Source organism: Rutilus rutilus (assembly GCF_951802725.1).
Source record: "Rutilus rutilus genome assembly, chromosome: 1".
NCBI classification, from domain to species: domain Eukaryota; kingdom Metazoa; phylum Chordata; class Actinopteri; order Cypriniformes; family Leuciscidae; genus Rutilus; species Rutilus rutilus.
Genome location: NC_140209.1, coordinates 5,368,868 through 5,390,132, shown reverse-complemented (window position 1 = coordinate 5,390,132; position 21,265 = coordinate 5,368,868). Strand labels below are relative to the sequence as shown.

At 36.0% G+C, this 21,265-nt stretch overlaps 2 protein-coding genes across 3 annotated transcripts in view; one reads left to right on the top strand and one right to left on the bottom strand.

Annotated features, from left to right (window-relative positions):
• The window catches only part of LOC311302232 (uncharacterized protein), a 340,899-nt gene that overhangs the window by 308,053 nt on the left and 11,581 nt on the right, over positions 1–21,265 (bottom strand). The gene's annotated exons all lie outside the window — the stretch shown is intronic.
• The window catches only part of LOC311301913 (uncharacterized protein), a 30,003-nt gene that overhangs the window by 6,034 nt on the left and 2,704 nt on the right, over positions 1–21,265 (top strand). For both annotated transcript variants that reach the window (XM_084427323.1, XM_084427324.1), the window contains exons 2-3: positions 1,124–1,496; positions 11,040–12,928. In XM_084427323.1, the coding sequence (XP_084283449.1) occupies positions 1,439–1,496; positions 11,040–12,928 (1,947 nt within the window). In that variant the 5' untranslated portion in view covers positions 1,124–1,438. The remainder of the gene's footprint in view (positions 1–1,123; positions 1,497–11,039; positions 12,929–21,265) is intronic.

Below are 21,265 nucleotides of genomic sequence, written 5' to 3'. Positions count from 1 at the left end.
GACTAATCTTTCTTTCTAACTAATCTTTCTTTCTCACTAATCTTTCGTTCTTTCTTTTTCTTACTAACTAATCTTTCTTTCTTTTTTCTTGCTTCTTTTTTCTTTCTTTCTTTCCTTCAACTAATCTTTATTTCTTACTAATCTATCTTTCTTTCTTTCTTTCTTTCTTTCTTTTTCTATTTTACTGTAACTAATCTTTCTATTTTGCTTCTTTCTTTCTTTCTTTCTTTCTTTCCTTCCAACTAATCTTTCTTTCTTACTAATCTTTCTTTCTTTTCTTTTTTCTTTTTGACAAATCTTTCTTTCTTTCTTGCTTGCTTTCTAACTAATCTTTCTTACTAATGTTTATTTCTTTATAACTAATCTTTCTTTCTTTTTCTTTATAACTAATCTTTTTTTCTTTCTTTCTAACTATTCTTTCTTTCTAACTATTTTATCAATCTACACCACTTAAAACTTCTAACTACTTTTAACTTCTTCAAACTCTGTGGTCCGGCTTTCTCAAGCCAACTTAAAGTTTGTCTCAACAAACTTTTTTTTCTAGTTTTGTTTTATTATTGATGATTTATCCATGTTATATTGTGAGAAATAACAGTATTGTCTTTCAATATAGCAGTTTTACAGGCTTTTATCATGTATCCTGACTCAAATAATGTGTTTCTAACAATAAAGTGAGATGATCTGCTGATGATCCTGAATGGCTTGTTTGAATGAGTGTTGATAGTCTGAGGCTCATCAATATTAACACATCTCCTGAAAACACTCTTTATTTCATGACAATAGTTCCTGTTTTCACCTCATTTATTATGCTGATGTCTTCACATCTCAGCAGACTGAGGGGATTTGTTGGCTACTTTGTGTACCTTTTATTTCTTTTTTTATGATTTTGTTCTGTTTTTCTTACCATTATTTATATTTGGAAGAATTACAATTATTTATATTATTTTCTATATTTCTAGATACCTGTATTGTAATGAAGAAGCAGAATAATGTAAGGATTAGCAATAAAAATAATGATTTGGCATCAGTTACTGTACGATTAATAGATAGACAGACATAAATGCTTAGAAGTGTCATTTATTATAAAAACAAACTCAGTGATTTATATTTTTGATTTTGGCAGATAAGCTCCTCCCACTACATTCACATCATCAGTGAAGCTCCTCCCACTGCAGCACATCATCAGTGAAGCTCCTCCCACAGCAAGCACATCATCAGTGAAGCTCCTCCCATAGTAATTCATCATCAGTGAAGCTCCTCCCACAGCAAGCACATCATCAGTGAAGCTCCTCCCACAGCAGTCACATCATCAGTGAAGCTCCTCACACAGTAATTCTCCAATAAATGCTGTAAATTCCCATCAGCTACAAGTGAAGACGAGCATCAGGAAGAGCTGAAATCTGCAAAGACTGAGTTTATTAAAGAGGACAGAGAGAACATGAGTGATCCAGAACCCTGCAGAATGAAACACACTGAAGATCCTGAAGAACAAAGAGGTTGGTGTTTATTCTTCATTCATTCATGATGCTGAAGAACATTTATGTTAGAAACCAGTGTTTAGATAAACAGTTAAACTATGAAATGGTTCAGAATGTTCTGGGTTTTTCTTCAACAAATGGTCAGTAGAGGGAGGTTTGAGACATTTTTATATTGATTGTCAACATCAGATCAGGCTAAATACTATTTTAACTAGTTTAAAACAGTGCTTTAAGTGGCCCAAAAGAGGTTCCGGTACTCTATACCAATTTTTTTTTTTTTTTTTTTTTTTTGCTGACTCCCCTCCTCCCCTGAGGTAACAACAACTTAAGGGGTTTTATATACAGCAGTCAACAGACGACCTTATAAAAAATGATAAATCCTTTTATTAGTTTGTGGATTTGTTTGAGCTAGAAAGAGCTACTGAACATAAATAAAATGTGCAAAATGGTATTGAAAAAATACCCTTAGAAAGAGCTACTGTAGAAACAGCTACTGAACATAAATAACGAGCTCGAACTTCTCACCACACCGGCACCCAGTTTGCAAGTCTAAATTCGTTGCTTACATTTAAAAAAATGAGCATACAATAGCATAAAAAGTATTTTTAATGACCACAAAGGTTCATGTTTAATAAAAATCTTCACGAAACTTAATGAAATATTTAGTGAAATTAGAAAATATAAGATATTGTTAATTTATTTTGTATACACATTCTCATATCCATATATTTTGTTTTATTGTCACGAGTAATTATCTCAGGGTTTACTGGGTTTTACACGATTCTGTTTGTAGTGTGTTATTGGTGGTGGTGTACTAAAATAAACATTGTCACGTGTGTATAGCTTTCATCTTCTCACCGCTGATTCCTGATGGTTTAGAGGACAATTACTCGAGTCGCCCCCTATCGTTTCAAAGAATAGTACAACGGCGAGCGCGTCAAGTATAAACACCTCGTCCGTTTGGGGAGGTGTGCGGATTGCGCGCGCAGTCTGCGGAGACTCGTATAAACAAGGAGGAAGTGTGCATTGTGAAGTAAAGCGGCAGCGCAGACAAAGGATTAAAACAGATGTGCAAACGAGCGTACCGGTACGCTAAAAGCACGTTCTGGGCGCACAGACAGGTGGCGGTACGCTCAAGAGCTATATTTGGAAGTGGCGGTACTGAGTACCGGCGCGTACCGGCCCACTTAAAGCACTGGTTTAACCCTCTGAGGTCGGCAAACGCGCCCACGCGTTTTGCTGGATTTTCTTCACATTGTAGAACTATAAACTTAAATTTCTCCATCATTTATGGTCATACAGAAAAAAGAAATATAAAAAAAGAATCTGTGGTATTTCTACTTTTGTATGTGTCCACTTCCAATCAAATCAAAACATTGTGCTTTTGAAAAATAAAGAAAATAAACAGGGTGTGCGTTCTGCCTCTCCGTCGCGGTGAACTTTTTTTTCTTGAGCACGTCTATAAACTGAAACAAAACTCAGCGAATACTTGTCACACATTTATGAGCCATATATCTTTATAATCATTTAAGTGTGTACTTTTAAATGATCGGATTCAAACTGAAAACAAATATTCTCTGTTTAAGTAATTTGTATAAAACCAACAAGATGTCCAGCTTCTCAAACGCTTCCTAATTACTTTTAATTTGGCCACGCCCACTCGCGCAAAAGATATTCACATGCAAATCTCCACATGGAACGCGAACGCGCTCGTTACCTCAAAAACAAAACACCAAAACACTTCACAAGTCGCTGCTTTTCGTCGAGTTTGAAAGGCGCACGTTTGGAGCTTACATTGGATTTAGGCTACCTCAGAAGAAGAAGAACGCGATTTGAAGACAAGAAAGATGTACAAGGTAAGACATTCTTACATATTAGTTTGTTATTGTTGCATAAATTTCACATTGCAGTTGAACTGTTGCTAGATATATGGTGAATATTGTAATATTTAGACCTGTGTTTACTGTTACTGTGTTTGTGGATATCTGCTCAAACGTAGATATGTATATGGTAACCATAATGTTTTATATTTGAGCGCGATCGCGTTTGAATGTATCATATGATCGCGATCGCGTTTGAATGTATAATTTGATACATTCGAAAAGCAAAACGCACCAAAGGGCTTCATGTTTTTACTATTATCTCATTTCATATCATCATAACGAATAGAAACATTTGAAGTAACATGATAATCAATATCAGTATGTTCACTTTTTTTTTTTTTTTTTTTTCAGGGCCCAGATGCCACTGAGTCCTGCTGACTTCGACTTTCTCTGTACATGAACATGGTAAAGTGAAAATCAAACACCTTGGAAATGAAAGGTATGTACAATGTTTTTAGTAATGGCACAAAGGTCTCTGTCTTTGTATCATTGGTTATCTTTGGATTATGTTGTGTTGTAAATAAATCAAACCATCTAAAAGCCATTCTTTTTTAAATCTCCTCATTCTTTGTGCAAGGTTGCTCAGAATGATAGGGGCCTGATAGCTCCTAATAGGGCAGTTAGAGGAGGGTCTTTGTCTTACTCAGGTGAGAAAACCCATACATATTAATGAGCTCCCGCATAAAGCTTTGTGGCACAAAACACGTCGTAAAATTTTTAAATCAATATATTGTCTTATCTGAATGAGCAGTCAGGGTGATTTTCACATAGTTTTAGAGCAAATATTCTAGGCTATGTCATACAATTTTCAAAAGTCTTGTGAAGAAATAATCAGTATGGGTTTCATGGCCTTATTTCAGTGAGAATTTTTTTTTGTATTTTCACAAACCACGCATAAATGTCATTATCTCAAAACTACAAACTTTTACACACATGCTGCTGATATATTATTGTAGCAGAGTTTGTGCTGAATACAGTGTAATAAGACTTTAGCCATGAAAATGTCACAAGTAACAGAAATAAGCACAAATGTCAGAGCATGTCAGAACACCTCCAGGGCCCAGAAAACAGCTCAGACCTCAGAGGGTTAAAATGAATAGTTTAATTACTATTTTATTTTACATTTATTTTATATCTGGTTCCCAAGTAGCAACAACGTTACCAGAATTTGTCATTTTCAACAAAGTTTACAAAATATGTATTTTTAGGAATATTCAGTAAACACCAAGTTACTGATAAAGTTGTATTTGTAAAATATCATACAAGTTATTCATAGTTATAGAGATTCTTCTTACAGTAACTTTGGTAACAGGGTTGATGAATACAGTCAGTACTACAGTTTGTGTAAAAACTGAGACAATAGGCTTGTTTGAGATGAGCAAAATCTGCGCAGAATCGATCACCGGTGATCAGCGCGAGATGCATGCCGGTTAGAAATGTGTCCGAGTGCGGTCCGCCTTGCTCTGATGTCATGCTGACGTATGTCAAAAATCTCTCGCGAGCGCTAGGCGGAGGTGTCGGATTCTGCAGTCGAGCGCAGTTGCTCTCCACCGACTGCGCTGATCAAAAGCACGATGGGAAACGACTTACTGACGACACAGCTTAATGCTCATTGGTTTAAACAACTGTGATGTATTGTTCTCTTTTAAAATGTTTGATTTTAAAACTCTAATATCATGTTTTATGTGTATATGTTATGTGTGAATATTCCCAAACTATCTGACAGTGCGATCTCTTTGGGTTATGCAATTTAATTTTTATAAAAAATAAATTAATAAAAACACATATGTCTGTATTAAAGAAAAAAATATTGATAAACATGTATTTGGAATGGAATTAAATAACAAGTACTTTGGGTGTCTTGTTCATTTTATTTATTTTCATATAAAAGCAACAGAACTCGAATTACATCCAGTTTATGTGCACGAGCGTGATTCCCGCGATATCCATATTTGATCTCGCAGGTGTCAGATCCACTATACGAGAAGAGAGAACTGTCCGGCTTGCCTGCGCTTTTTTCACTCCTCCTCTCACTGCAGCCGCCTACTCTCGACTACATTTCAGGCGAGGCAAGGCGCATCTCAAACAAGCCTATTGGATTGAGATTATTTTCTTGTCTTCCCATCATGCAGTAGAAAGAGCACAGATGATGTCACTTCCTGTGTGAATTTTATTTTTAAGAAATACTGTATTTTACAGGGATTAAAGTTCTCCGTCGCTACGACGGATTTCCGCTAATTGCAGCAAGTCTATGACGGATTTCCGTCATTGCGGGTTCCAGTCTGTCCTTAAAGTCTTAAATTCACTTTTCATAATTTTAAGGCCGTAAATAGGCTTTCATTTCTCAAATAGTGTAATAAATATCTTAATTTTAGTTTGAATAGGTCTTAAATTAAGGAAAGACGAGGTGTATTCACCCTGCTGAGGGGGATGTGATCAAAGCCTGGAGTGGAGCAAAAGCACGTTCCTCTCTCCACTCTAAGCACTCTGTAATCACTTCGCTCATAGTCCACTCCGGGTTTTCAATTACCGCTCACGGAAAGTGCATGTCAGGCTACAGCTGAGCGCTGAGGTAGAACTATATTTCAGTGACACACTTATAATGCAGGTAGGGCTGGGCGATATCGATATAAAAAATATATCGATATATTTTTTAAATGCGATATGGAATTAGACCATATCACATCGATATAGTTCAAATTTGCGCTGTGATCCTTGCTCCCCGCGCCTCCGCTCCTCCTTTTCCACACTGCGTGCGTGTTTAGAGCATGTTATGTTATGAGAGGCGAATCATGACTACTTCAGAAAACCCAGCACAATAGGAACTACCAGGCAGGCAGTGACATAAGTGTACGCTGAAATAAAGTTTTTCACCTCAGAAAAACGGACTTTCTTGTCCTGTCAGCCGTTATCCTGTTCTCGTAGCGCACACTCAATTGCACGCGCAAATTCAGCGGCGCACGCTGTATTGCTTCACTGATCAAGTGCAAAAGAAACTACGAGAACGCCGTTACGTTGTAAATTACACGAAATAATAGTAATGCAGGTATGATTCTCATTCTATTCACCAGTTTCCATGTTTCATTAACACTTATTGTTAATATTGTGTATTCACCATGGTAACTGTCGTTTCCCTATTTTTCTTTGTGTTATTTTTTATATTTTTAAAGGACTGTAGTGGCTCATACCAACATTGTATTAACAAAAACTAGTTTGGGACTGCTATTTAATAGCTTTAGCCTAGGCTTAATGTTTACAGTGCTATGCATAAGTTTAGACACCCATACTAAAGTTGACTAAAAAGAGGAATAAAAAATCATCTTTTGGAAACTGAACTTAATGCCTTAATTTAAAAAATTAGGAAAAATCCAACCTTAAAGGACACCAATTTTCTTTGTGAATAAATAATGTATCGTAAATAAATAAATGTTCTTCCTTAAAATACATGGTGCATAAGTTTGGACACCCCTATGTTAAATTCCCATAGAGGCAGGCAGATTTTTATTTTTAAAGGCCAGTTACTTCATGGATCCAGGATACTATGCATCCTGATAAAGTTCCCTTGGCCTTTGGAATTAAAATAGCCCCACATCATCACATAGCCTTCACCATACCTAGAGATTGGCATGGTTGTATTTCAGTTAGCCTAATAGCTGGTTTGATTTGCATTGAGAGATGATCTTATGGAAAGTATCTCTAGGTATGGTGAAGGCTATGTGATGATGTGGGGCTATTTTAATTCCAAAGGCCAAGGGAACTTTATCAGGATTCATAGTATCCTAAAAAATAAATAAAAAAAATACTTAAAAATAAAAATCTGCCTGCCTCTATGGGAATTTAACATAGGGGTGTCCAAACGTATGCACCCTGTATTTTAAGGAAGAACATTTATTTATTTACGATACATTATTCATTCACAAAGAAAATTGGTGTCCTTAAAGGTTGTCAATCATTCTGGTGAATCAATCAAACTTTTCAAAAAGTGGAGAAGGCGGGACTTATCTAAAATTCGGAAAGATCCTCCGCTATACCTTTAAGTTCAATTTCCAAAAGATGATTTTTTATTCCTCTTTTTAGTCAACTTTAGCATGGGTGTCTAAACCTATGCATAGCACTGTATTTATTAGTACTAGTCTTATTAGTCTTATTACTATTAGTCATTACTAATATAATTAATAATTTGCATATATATATATATATATATATATATATATATATATATATATATATATATATATGCAAATTATAACACGTTTACACAAAATTTGTTAACACACAAGTAAGTTACTTTTCCCCTTTACTTAACATAAATTGTAAGAATATTGTTCCATGCCTGGTTTTCATAGATTAAAATATAGCTTTTAAAATACGCCTACTGGCAATATTAAAGCGGTTTAAAACGTCTCCCCTTAAAGGTCCCGTTCTATGCCCCTTTTCACAAGATGTAAAATAAGTCTCTGATGTCCCCAGAGTGTGTATGTGAAGTTTGAGCTCAAAATACCCAACAGATCATTTTTTACAGCATGTTTAAATTGACATTTTTTGGGGCTCAGAAAAACGAGCTGTTTCAGTGTGTGCCCTTTAAATGCAAATGAGCTGCTGCTGGACGACCCAGGGGGCGGAGCTTCATGAGCTCGCGCTCAGTCTGTCAGGACAAATTCATCTCACGGAATGATTATAATATCAGAAACTCTCAGTAACGGCGTTCATTTCGAGTCGGACAATAGTGCCTACAGAGTCAGAGTGCTGTATAGAGATGAAACAGGTATGGTTTAGTAGTTTAATTACGGTTATTATAACGTATTTGTCATCTGCTTGTATGTATCCATTATTTATTAACAGCCTACAAGTCTGCTGTTTCGGACCAGGTCCGAATGATGATCAAACATGTACTGATGAGTTTAATAAAGTTTATTGTACATCACACAAAAGATGAAGCGTCAGTTTTACTTCAGAAAATCACAGTAAGAGCTGAGTAAACACAGTAGCCTAAGTTATAAGAAGTGCGCAAGTAGCCAGTAGAGTTGAGGGAGCATTCCTGTGGGCGGAGGTTAGTCCAAAAACGGTTCTGGTGACATCATGAATGCAGGAAGTAGAGGGGTGTAGTCCAAACGAGTCGTTCGTTGTAGGCTTTGAAAGGCAACTTCTGTTAAATAAAATATCTCGCTTGGCATTGAACTTTGAGCTTTATAATTTTACAGATATTATTTAAACTCTAACAACATTACACACTAACTAAACTTTGAAACATGGAATCGCATAGAACGGGACCTTTAAAACGCTACTGGTCTCGACTATTTAAAAAGTTAAAGGAATATGACTTGGCCTAAAAAAAATTTTTTTCACTTTAATCCCTGATTTTAAATACAGTCAGTGAAGTCAGTGCAAGGAAAAGTCTAGTGTGAACGGCCATTAATAATTAAAACGTTTTAGTCAAATAAATATCAATCTCAACGTTGGTGTGGAAATATGGCAGTATTGCATATTTTAATGTTAATATCATGTTAGATAATTGTGTCATTGATCAAATATATTCAGTAGTTCTTGCTAAAGAAACATGGGATTTGTGCCTACAATGTTTTAAAAATAATTGGAAGATAAATTTTCCTCATTCATGGAAAGTTTCAAGTAGGGGTGGGCGGTACACCGGTGTCATAGTCATCACCGGTGTGACATTGCGCCACGACATGGATTTTCTAATACCGTCAATACCGTAATAAATCAATTATGTTCCTTGAACGGCTGCATTTACATTAGGGCTGTAGTCAACCAAAGAAATGCTTAGTCGACCAAAGTCCTGTCCTGCACAATGATTAGTCGACTAAAAAAAATAAAAAAAAGACGCGATGTTTTGCATTTTGATTGAACATTTATTAAACAATTGTCAGAGCATTTATAAAACAACAACGAAAAAACGTTTTTGTTTTATTGACACCTGGGATCCCCCGCGAAACGGTTCTCATTCGCGCTTGAATAAGGCCGGCGACACACTGGCTGCTGGCGTGAGAGTCTCAGCTGCGTTGGGTGTCTGTTTTTATTTCGGTTCCCATGTTAATAGGTTGGAGTTTGCACACTGCCTGCGTGAGACAAGCGTCTCAGGCGCGGCTCGAGCCACGCGGAAAACGCGTGCATGCTAGAAATAGAACCGACGCCTGAGTGTTCCTGCAACAAGAGTGTTCTCTGGCTAGAGCGCAGAACAGCGGAGTTTGTATGAACCGAAGTGCATGCCTGAGCTTGTATTGCTGCTGTTGCTTTGACATTGTGGAAAATAGAATAAACAAAATGTATTAGACTTTTTACCCGTTATTATCAATCTAAATTAATCTCGTTTTTAATTTAGGCAAACTTAATTTCGTTTTTCTTTATTTAAATTCCGTTTTTTCTTTATTTAAATTTCGTTTTTCTTTATTTAAATTTTGTTTTTTCTTTATTTAAATTTCGTTTTTCTTTATTTAAATTCCGTTTTTCTTTATTTAAATTTCATTTTTTCTGTATTTAAATTTCGTTTTTTTCTTTATTTAAATTTAGTTTTTCTTTATTTAAATTTAGTTTTTTCTTTATTTAAATTTAGTTTTTCTTTAGGCCTATTTAAATTTAGTTTTTCTTTATTTAAATTTCGTTTTTCTTTATTTAAATTTCATTTTTTCTGTATTTCAATTTCGTTTTTTTCTTTATTTAAATTTCGTTTTTCTTTATTTAAATTTCGTTTTTCTTTATTTAAATCTACCCTTTACTGTGTCAGTAATTTGTTAGTCAGAAAAATATTAGACTACCTTAAAAGTATTGCTTAATTAACAGACTGTGTGCGTTTTATATCACTAGTGCAGTGTCCGTTCTCGGAGAATATAGCCGCCCTGCTCGCGTGAGGTGCGCCGCTTCCCGCTCGCGCTGTTCTGTAGTTTACTATTAATTCTGAACGTGTCGCGTCTCGCGTGTCTGTCTATATTGCACCAAATGCGACACTGCACTCCCTTGTGAAGTCGATTGGATGAACGGTTCTCGAAATAATCAAAATGCAAACGGACAGACAGACACATAGAGATTACTACCTATATTCCTTACTGAGCACGAAGCAGCAGTGCAGCCAGCCACAGGTGCGGTTCCCGAGTGTTCTACGTGGTGCGCTAAACTGTGGCGCTGTTACAAAATAGCCTAAATTAAAGCATTTAAAGTTGAGCATAAAACATAGGCTAATTATATTTAGAATACAGTAATATATAACTGCTTATAAAGGAATAAATATCAAGGAGTAAATCAATGAAAATTTCTTTATTGGTGAAAAAATAAAAATAATAATTATGCGACTGGTCGACCAATGAGAATGTCAGTCGACCAAGACGGCATCGACCGATTAGTCGACTAAACGACTAAAGTTGACAGCCCTACAGGACAGGCTACTCCTCCCAAAATGTACCAAAAAAAAGTTATACCGTGATATTATACCGTCACCGTTCAAAAGATGAAAAATACCGTGATATTAATTTTAGGTCATATCGCCCACCCCTAGTTTCAAGGACATATAATCAATTTATATTGGCATCAAATTATCATATTTTATAGCAGTTGTCTACTTTCTACTATTACATCAGGGCTCACTTTCATGTCCTTTCACTTTATTTCCTATTAATTATTTTGATGTGCTGAAAATTAAATGTAATATTTGTTTCTTTCCTGTCAGACTTGATGGAAGTGAAGGAGGAGAGTGAAGAACTGAGTGAAGTGAAGGAGGAGAGTGAAGAACTGTGTGAAGTGAAGGAGGAGAGTGAAGAACTGAGTGAAGTGAAGGAGGAGAGTGAAGAACTGAGTGAAGTGAAGGAGGAGAGTGAAGAACCGAGTGAAGTGAAGGAGGAACATCATGTCCAACCTGGAGAAAAACCTTTGAGTCGCTCAAAAACTAAAAATACATATTTAAAGAAAAGAAGAGCCAAGAAATCTTTCACCTGCACTCAGTGTGGGAAGAGTCTCAAAAGCAAACAATGTCTTGAGATTCACTTGAGGATTCACACCGGAGAGAAGCCGTTCACATGTGATCAGTGCAGGAAGAGTTTCAGTCAATTAGCAAACCTTAAGATTCACATGAGGATCCACACCGGAGAGAAGCCGTTCTCATGTGATCAGTGTGGAAAGAGTCTCAAAAGCAAACATAATCTTGAGATTCACATGAGGATCCACACCGGAGAGAAGCCGTTCATGTGTGAACAGTGTGAAAAGAGATTCTCAGACAAACGATCGCTTAAGATTCACATGAGAGTTCACACAGGAGAGAAGCCGCATGAATGCAATCAGTGTGGAAAGAGTTTCACATACAAACAAAGTCTTGAAATTCACATGAGGATCCACACCGGAGAGAAGCCGTTCTCATGTGATCAGTGTGGAAAGAGTCTCAAAAGCAAACATAATCTTGAGATTCACATGAGAGTTCACACAGGAGAGAAGCCGTTCATATGTGATCAGTGCAGGAAGAGTTTCAGTCAATTAGCACACCTTAAGATTCACATGAGGATCCACACCGGAGAGAAGCCGTTCTCATGTGATCAGTGTGGAAAGAGTCTCAAAAGCAAACATAATCTTGAGATTCACATGAGAGTTCACACAGGAGAGAAGCCGTTCATATGTGATCAGTGCAGGAAGAGTTTCAGTCAATTAGCACACCTTAAGATTCACATGAGGATCCACACCGGAGAGAAGCCATTCTCATGTGATCAATGCAACAAAACATTTCTTAGTGCATCACACCTGAAGACACACCTGACAGTTCATATGAAGGAGAAGCCGCATTCATGTTCTGTGTGTGGAAAGAGTTTTTCAGTGCTGCAATCTTTACACACACATCAGAAAACTCACACTGGTGTGAGAGAGTACATGTGCTTTGAGTGTGAGAAGACTTTTATAACAGCGTACGGTTTAAAACTGCACCAGAGAATTCACACTGGAGAAAAACCTTACAAGTGTTCACACTGTGACAAGAGATTCAGTGACTCATCAAATCTGAAAACACATGAGAGGATCCACACTGGAGAAAAACCTTACAAGTGTTCACACTGTGACAAGAGATTCAATCAATTATCATCTCTGAAAACACATGAGATGATCCACACTGGAGAAATACCTTACAAGTGTTCACACTGTGACAAGAGATTCAATCAATTATCATCTCTGAAAACACATGAGATGATCCACACTGGAGAAATACCTTACAAGTGTTCACACTGTGACAAGAGATTCACTCTGTCAGCAAATCTGAAAACACATGAGAGGATCCACACTGGAGAAAAACCTTACAAGTGTTCACACTGTGACAAGAGATTCAGTCAATCATCATCTCTGAAAACACATGAGAGGATCCACACTGGAGAAAAACCTTACAAGTGTTCACACTGTGACAAGAGATTCAGTCAATCATCATCTCTGAAAACACATGGGAGGATCCACACTGGAGAGATCCAAGGCAGAGGGAAGTCGAACACGTGTGCTCAGTGCGGAAAGAGTTTCTCTATTAAAACTCACCTGAAGCGACACATGGAGATCCATGCAGTGGAGAAACCACATCAACAGTCTGAGATCACGGTAAGTAGTTTATTTTCATGTGTTGAGCAACAAAGTCTCTTCTGTGTAAGTTAGACACACATCACCCTGTCATGTATTAGAATGATGGTCTGTATCTTTAAGATGTGAGTATACTAGTATGTATGAGGGGTGTTCCTTTCCCACTTTAGTTCTACAGTCTAGGGGATTTAAAGAAAGACCTAATAATAATAAAGAAATAAACGTGAGAAGTCTCCTTTTCTTCTATCCCAGCACTAACTGTCTTTCACATTATGTCAAAAATGTTTACACAACACCCTTTAATTCACACCTGGTCACAAAAAGGAAGCTGAAAGAGTTTACTTAAATAGATATTTTCTTTATTAAAGGTTTAACCAATATAGTTATAAGACAACTAAAGATCAGATAGGAAAACAAATTAGAGTAAAAACCAAATCGTCAGGAGAGGGCCAGGCCAAAATAACAAACAAAACAGGGGCTTACTAAAGTTTAAACAAAGTTAAATTCCCTAAACAAAAAGAAAACAAAATTAAAGACAATTATCTTACCTTTCTCCCTGACTAACCAAAAGTAAACAGGAGAAAAGTTAAGGAGTGGATACTCCAAACAAATTGGCGCCCAACTCCCTACACGGTTTAAACTCACATAGTTTAAATTGTCATTATACTCAGACAACACTCAAACAATAGAATTCACAAATATTTCTTTGTCAACTACAGTTAACACCAACAACATCTGGGATAAGTGAAAAGGGACTCCTCCTGAACCCGGTTTCTTTGCTGTTTTATACACACTGCCAAGCTCCTGCTAATTAACATCAGCTGCTGATGGTTTGGAGTACTGCATGGGAGAGAGAGAGAGAGAAAAACACTGAAGGAGGGGAGAAAACATCACCAGAACAACATACACAGTAAATACTACGTCATGGGACGTAACAGGGGACTGGATGTAGAAGGAAGTTCAGCTTAAGAATAAGAAAAGTAAAGACGCCCATTCGTAAAGTTATCAAGCGTGTGACTGATTTAATTCAGCAGAGTGTATGAGAGAGATCTGATTACATAAGAAAGCTGATATATAACACACCCTATAGCCAAATCTCTCCTCTCCACCTATAGCCGGTGTGTGGTGAGCACAGGACACTTTGTTGATTGATTGATATCTATTAACTCGTGTTGAACCAACAGGAATGCCTAATTTTGTCAGTTCAGATCAATGCAAAAAAACACATATTCACTCTCTGACAGTAGGTCATGTAAAGCAGAAATACAGCACTAAACAGGGCTCTAGACTGAGACTAAATGGTCACATTTTGCAACCTTTTTTAAGAGAGCTGCCATTTCTGCCGCATACGAGAAACATCACACGGCAAACGAAAGCAGAATGAACCCACGCTACCCGTCTGAGCTTTGCAGCGCAAACAGTTTATCAGCTCAGAGCAATACCAGCGGTTTACTCGTGAGCTGAACTCAATCACGCAACAACATTACTACACAGAGCTGGGAGATCCATTGAGAAAGCATTTTAAAGGGATAGTTCACCCAAAAAGGAAAAGCCCATGATTTACTCACCCTCAACTCATTCCTAGGTGTGTATGACATTCTTCTTTCAGACAAATACAATCAGAGTTATGATTAAAAAAAAGTCATATTATTAAGCAATTGAGCAAATATGGGAATGTCCTTCAGCCCACACGACTGCAATCCTTCTCTAATGCCAGAAACAATCACTGCAGCATCGCGAAAACTGGAACAGTCAACAAAGCAAATCAATCGCTCCTTGATCTGAAGTCCATCTGTGTATCTAATGCAAACAGAAAGTTGCTCAGTCTTTGAGGACTTTGCTTCCTCAGCAACAACAGCAAGAAAACCCGTCTCGTGTACTTCCTTGGAAATGTCTTCACGAATGAGCTCTGCAATTATTTCATTCTGAAAGTCTCGGCTTGTGCAGTTAAAATATTTGGACTGCATGGATTTGAAATCAGGGTCGTATTTTGAAAACAAATGACATGTACTTAAATAATTTCCCCTCATTTCTGCATCAGTTTCTTTACGGATACCTAATACCAAAAGGCAGGCCTAATTTAGCTCACAATGTTTTTATATTAAGGGATTTGTACAGGTACTGTCTGTTTTTTCCTACTGTGCTTTGATGGCTGTGTCACCGCTGTGGTAACCCCAAAGCCTGTTTGTAGCTCTCCCACATCTCCTTCATGCTATTTTAATGTACCTGTGACAAAGCATGTTTTCTCAGCTTCTCCGACAGTTTTTTCCAGTTCCGAGCTCCCACTTTTGTAAATAGTTTGTCTAGCTTCATCTGATCTTGCGATATTTGAAGAAAAGTGGCGACAGCAACAACAAAAAAACACAATCCAGTGAAACTGAGTACTCCATCTATGGGAACTTGTGATAGTAAAATGCAGCGAATGCACGATTGACATTTACAATTAGGTGAAAGAAGAAAGTATGGCACAATCTCCTTCGCATGTTAAGTAGGGTGATAATGACAATCTTCGTTAGATAGTCCATGATGACAATTGACAAACATTGCTGGATGCCATTTTATAACCCAGCATTACCTAATTCAAGAATAAAAGCATATTTTACAGGTCGATGATTTGTCAGTTGTGCTATATTTTTTTATTTATTTGATGTTATCAAATTATATTGCATGCAATCATTTGTTCAGATTGTAGTTTAGCTCTGGGCTGCGTTTCCAGATAACGATGGATCTTAGCACTTACGAGCATTTCCTACGAGCGACTTTATGAACGATCGTGTTCATTTCACGTGCGTTTCACAAAAAAGATCGCACGCAGCTGTGCTTTAAGTGCTACTTAAAGGGTAACTCTCGCCAAAATTGAACCTAGGCTCTTTTTGTTTATATATCCGAGTCAAACATTCGTGCAAAAGCATAATTAGAATGGAAACTCCACTTTTAAGTTTGACCGTATTATCGTTTTCGGTCAAAATGCTTTTTGAATGGGAGTGAATGGGGGCTCAACAACGAGAGCATCAAAATCACTAAGGAGGCTCGAAACAACATGAAACTGTGCTTGAAGTATCACCAGGGGCTCTACATATGAACTAGAGCATTGACAACATTGAGTTTACTAAAAATAAAGATTTTCAAAACCTTTCTTTTTAGCAAACTTTGTGTTGTCAATGCTTGAAAGCCAACTTACTGAAATCCTATTTGACCCAAATTTACAACTCTATCTCCTCCTAGAGCTTTAACTCTACATACTCCAAACTCGGCTCAGACCTTCAGACTATTCTGACTCGGTATGCTATATCTTTTCTAACTGATCGGACTTACGGTTTTCCTAAAAATTACGATTAAAACTCAGAAAAATCCCATTGACTTTCATTGCAGACTGTTCAAATTGAGCCAAGGCTACGGTGGCCCAGTAGTGTACAACCCAAAAAATTTAATCTAAACTCCATGAAGCCGAAGACTCAATTAAACTACCATTCTATTTACTAATAAACGTATCTATCTATCTATCTATCTATCTATCTATCTATCTATCTATCTATCTTTTTAACTAATCTAGCTTTCTTTCTTTCTCTTTCTAACTCATCTATTTTTCTTTCTAATATATCTTTCTTTCTAACTAATCTATCTTTCTTTATTTCTTTCTCTTTCTAACTCATCTTTCTTTCTTTCTAACTAATCTATCTTTCTTTCTAATTAATCTATCTTTATTTATAACTAATCTATTTTTCTTTCTTTGTAACTCATCTATCTTTCTTTCTAACTATTCTTTCTTTCTTTCTAACTAATCTATATTTCTTTCTTTCTAACTAATCTTTCTTTCTTTCTAATTAATCTTTCTTTCTTTCCAACTAATCTATATTTCTAACTAATCTCTTTCTTTCTTTCTTACTAATCTATATTTCTAACTAATCTATCTTTCTTTCTTTCTTACTAATCTTTGTTTTTAACTAATCTATTTATTTATCGTTTTAACATATCTATCTCTTTCTAACTAATCTATATTTCTTTCTTTTTCTAACTAATCTATCTTTCTTTCTTTCAAACTAATCTTTCTTTCTAACTAAAATATTTTCTTTCTTTCTAACTAATCTTTCTTTCTTTCTAACTAATCTTTCTTTCTTTCCAACTAATCTTTATTTCTAACTAATCTAGCTTTCTTTCTAACTAATCTAGCTTTCTTTCTTTCTCTTTCTAACTCATCTATTTTTCTTTCTTTCTAACTAATCTATCTTTCTTTCTTTCTTTCTAACTAATCTATCTTTCTTTCTTTATTTCTCTTTCTAACTCATCTATCTATCTTTATTCTTTCTTTCTAACTAATCTCTTTCTTTCTAACTAATCTTTATTTATTTATAACTAATCTATCTTTCTTTCTCTTTTTAACTCATCTATCTTTCTTTCTAACTAATCTTTCTTTCTTTCTAACTAATCTTTGTTTTTAACTAATCTATCTTTCTAACTAATCTATCTTTCTTTTCTTTCTTTCTAACTAACTAATCTTTCTTTCAAACTATATTTCTTTCTAACTAATCTTTCTTTCTTTCTAACTAATCTTTCTTTCTTTCTAACTAATCGTTCTTTCTTTCTAATTAATCGTTCTTTCTTAGTAATCTATCTTTCTTTCTAAGTAATCTATCTATCTTTCTTTCTAATTAATCTTTCTTTCCAACTAATCTTTATTTCTAACTAATCTATCTTTCTTTCTAACTAATCTAGCTTTCTTTCTTTCTCTTTCTAACTCATCTATTTTTCTTTTTCTTTCTTTCTTTCTTTCTTTCTTTCTTTCTTTCTTTCTTTCTTTCTAACTAAGCTATCTTTCTTTCTTTATAACTATTCTTTCTTTCTTTATAACTAATCTATTTTTCTTTCTCTTTGTAACTCATCAACTCAGCTCCGACTGGGAGCTGTCAGTTGATCTGGGCAAGCAGCTGAAGTTCCCTGAAGCAGTTGCCATAACAACATTAAGGCCAGACATTGTGCTCACCTCAGAGGCCTCCAAGCAGGTAATTCTCTTGGAGCTCACAGTGCCTTGGGAGGACCGTATGGAGGAGGCCAATGAAAGAAAGAGGGCAAAGTACTCCCAGCTTGTGGAGGGTTGCCGGAGCAATGGGTGGCGGGCAATATGCCATCCCGTCGAAGTGGGATGTCGAGGGTTTGTGGGCCAATCCCTTTGCAGGGCCTACAAAATGCTTGGCATCACAGGGGCGAGCCAGCGAAGGGCCATCAAGTTGGCCACTGATGCTGCAGAAGTAGCATCAAGGTGGCTGTGGATCAGGAGAGGAGAGGCATGGCGTGTAGGGTAGTAGCGCTACCTGGACATAAGCTGGGACCTGATCACCCCAGCTGGGTCGCCTAGGGGAGGGGGTCTGATTGTTGAAAGACCCGAAACCCCCCGTGATCCTAGGTTACATCACTGATGATATGTCCAGGTGCACCAGACGGTGTATCTAAAATATCTATTTTTCTTTCTCCTTGTAACTCATCTATCTTTCTTTCTAACTAATCTCTTTCTTTCTTTATAACTAATCTTTTTTTCTTTCTTTTTAACTAATCTTTGTTTTTAACTAATCTATCTATCTTTTTAACATATCTATCTCTTTTAACTAATCTCTTTCTTTCTAACTAATCTTTCTTTCTAACTAATCTTTCTTTTCTTTCTTTCTTTCTAACTAATCTATCTTTCTTTCTAAGTAATCTTTCTTTCTTTCTAACTCTTTCTTTCTTTCTAACTAATCTTTCTTTCTTTCTAATTAATCTTTCTTTCTTAGTAATATATCTGTCTATCTATTTATCCATCTATCTTTCTTTCTTTCTAATTAATCTTTCTTTCTAACTAATCTATCTTTCTTTCTAACTAATCTATATTTCTTTATTTTTAACTAATCTATCTCTTTCTTTCTAACTAATTTATATTTCTTTCTTTCTAACTAATCTATCTATATCCATCTAATCTTTTTCTTTCTTTCTAACTATTCTTTTTTCTTTCTTTTTAACTAATCTTTGTTTTTAACTAATCTATCTATCTTTTTAACATATCTATCTCTTTTAACTAATCTCTTTCTTTCTAACTAATCTTTCTTTCTTTTGTAGCGTTTATACGCCCACGTATAAATATTATTAATTATTGTTCATAACGGAATATGACCAATAACTAATATTTTAATTATTTTTAATTATTTTCAGAATTTACTGTAGCAGAATCAATAGTATGATCATTTTATCAGTTCATCCAATGAACAGAAAGCATAAACAAGTATTAACTCTAGGAAATATAATATCTTCCTGGCCAAGAAAGAATTAATCCCCAGCTAACAATAAATTACGAAGTAAATTAAGGGTAAAAGCATAGGTAACTTAAATCGAAGTTCAAGACAATAAATCTGATAAGCACACACGAGTAATCTCTTTTAAATACAAACAATACTTTATTGATTATATAGGCTACTAACACATAAAGCTAATATCTAACACACGCACACACACACACACACATACACATTCATACGCGTTGCAGAAAGGGATAGAGTGAGGAAAGAGTGGGTTTAAGAGTGAAAGGATGAAATCTCACGATTCCATATGCACTTAGACATGACCTGAACGAACCATCAATCATTAATTTAACCCTTCTATCGTTTCTTAAGACTGGTTAGTACCCTTATCAAAACACCAGTTTCAGCTTAAAAGTCTGGAGGTAGTCTACTTGCGTATTTGCTTTTGGGGATTCCCTTTTTGTTGCGTGAAAGGGGTTTTCCCGGTCCGTTCGTCGGCTGGCCTCCTCGTGCTTGGATAAATGTCTGTGGCGCGTTCCAGTCACGTGGTGTGCTGGAGCTGCTGAATGAAAAGTCTTTGAAGTTGAAAGTGTGCGTTGCAGCCGTAAATCGTTGACCGAAGCTTTGCCGCAAAACTTAACTTAAAACCGAGACTTTCAATCGGAAAGGGAAAATAACACAAAGAAAGAAATGAAATGAGATATGGAGAGTAGTTAGATGACTGGAAATGAATCTAACCCATCTGATCTTAATTTGGGTTGGTCTGCTCTTCAGTTACATGCTACTAGTCTTGCTTTAGATCTTCATCCTTTTCTGCATTTGTTGAGAGTTCTTCTTCAGAGCGAGAACCGAGAGAGAGCACCGAGAGAGATCTTCGAGAGCAGCGAGAGAGAGAGCACCGAGAGAGAGCTTTGTTTTTGGGTCTAAGGTTTTTAAACTAAAATTTTGTCCAACCTCCAGGATGAGTTCTGGCCAATTAGACACTGGCTGAATTTAGGAGGTGACGTTCTTTTCAGTTCTGATCGTAAATCATGCTTATCTGTGCTCTCCTTACTAACAGAGAGAACAGAGGCCACAGTTTAGACATCATTACCATTATAAGAATACGAACATTTTACACAGATTTCAATCAAGTCATCTTTTGAATCATGAGCATACGATCATATTGACATGAAACACAACACACTTTCTTTCAAACATCTAACAGTTATAACAATTACATGAATTATATGGGATCTAAGCACATTAGACACACATTTATTGTAGACACAAAATCGAATCATTGTAGTTGCATGATGTTTGATTTATAAGTCTGTTGAAAATTGTTCTTGAATGATTTTATGTATAGTTATTGATAAGAATCAGTTCTCTGGTGAAGAGACAGAACTCTGTTTGTTCAGAGGTCTTAAGGAGGAGGTGTTCAGGAATGTTGTCGGGGGTTTCAGTAACATCTGCTGGTGTCGATTCTCCTTTTAAAAACCTTAAATTGACAAGCTTTTCCGTTAGTTGGGTCATTAGAAGGGTCTTTTGCAGACTCTGTGGCGCCAGGATGGGTGACTTATGGCTCTGGCCTTGGTGATTTGACTCTGGAATGTGCGGACACTGTCTTTATCTTAACTAGTCCGTAGTTGGCCACAAAGCTAGCCATTGACCAGTTATGTGTTAGTGCTGGGGGGGAGGCTCTTTTAAATAGCCTGAATGATGACGATCATGAGACGTTCTGAACAAATATTCTCTTTTGGTTCGGCCGGAAGTAGAGAGTTCTAATTAATTTTCTGGAAGAAAATTAGTCTGTGGTTGGTTTCTCCTCATTTTCGTTACACTTTCTAACTAATCTTTCTTTTCTTTCTTTCTTTCTAACTAATCTATCTTTCTTTCTAAGTAATCTTTCTTTCTTTCTAACTCTTTCTTTCTTTCTTTCTAACTAATCTTTCTTTCTTAGTAATCTATCTGTCTATCTATATATCCATCTATCTTTCTTTCTTTCTAATTAATCTTTCTTTCTTTCTTTCTAACTAATCTATCTTTCTTTCTAACTAATCTATATTTCTTTATTTTTAACTAATCTATCTCTTAATTTATTGTAATTTAT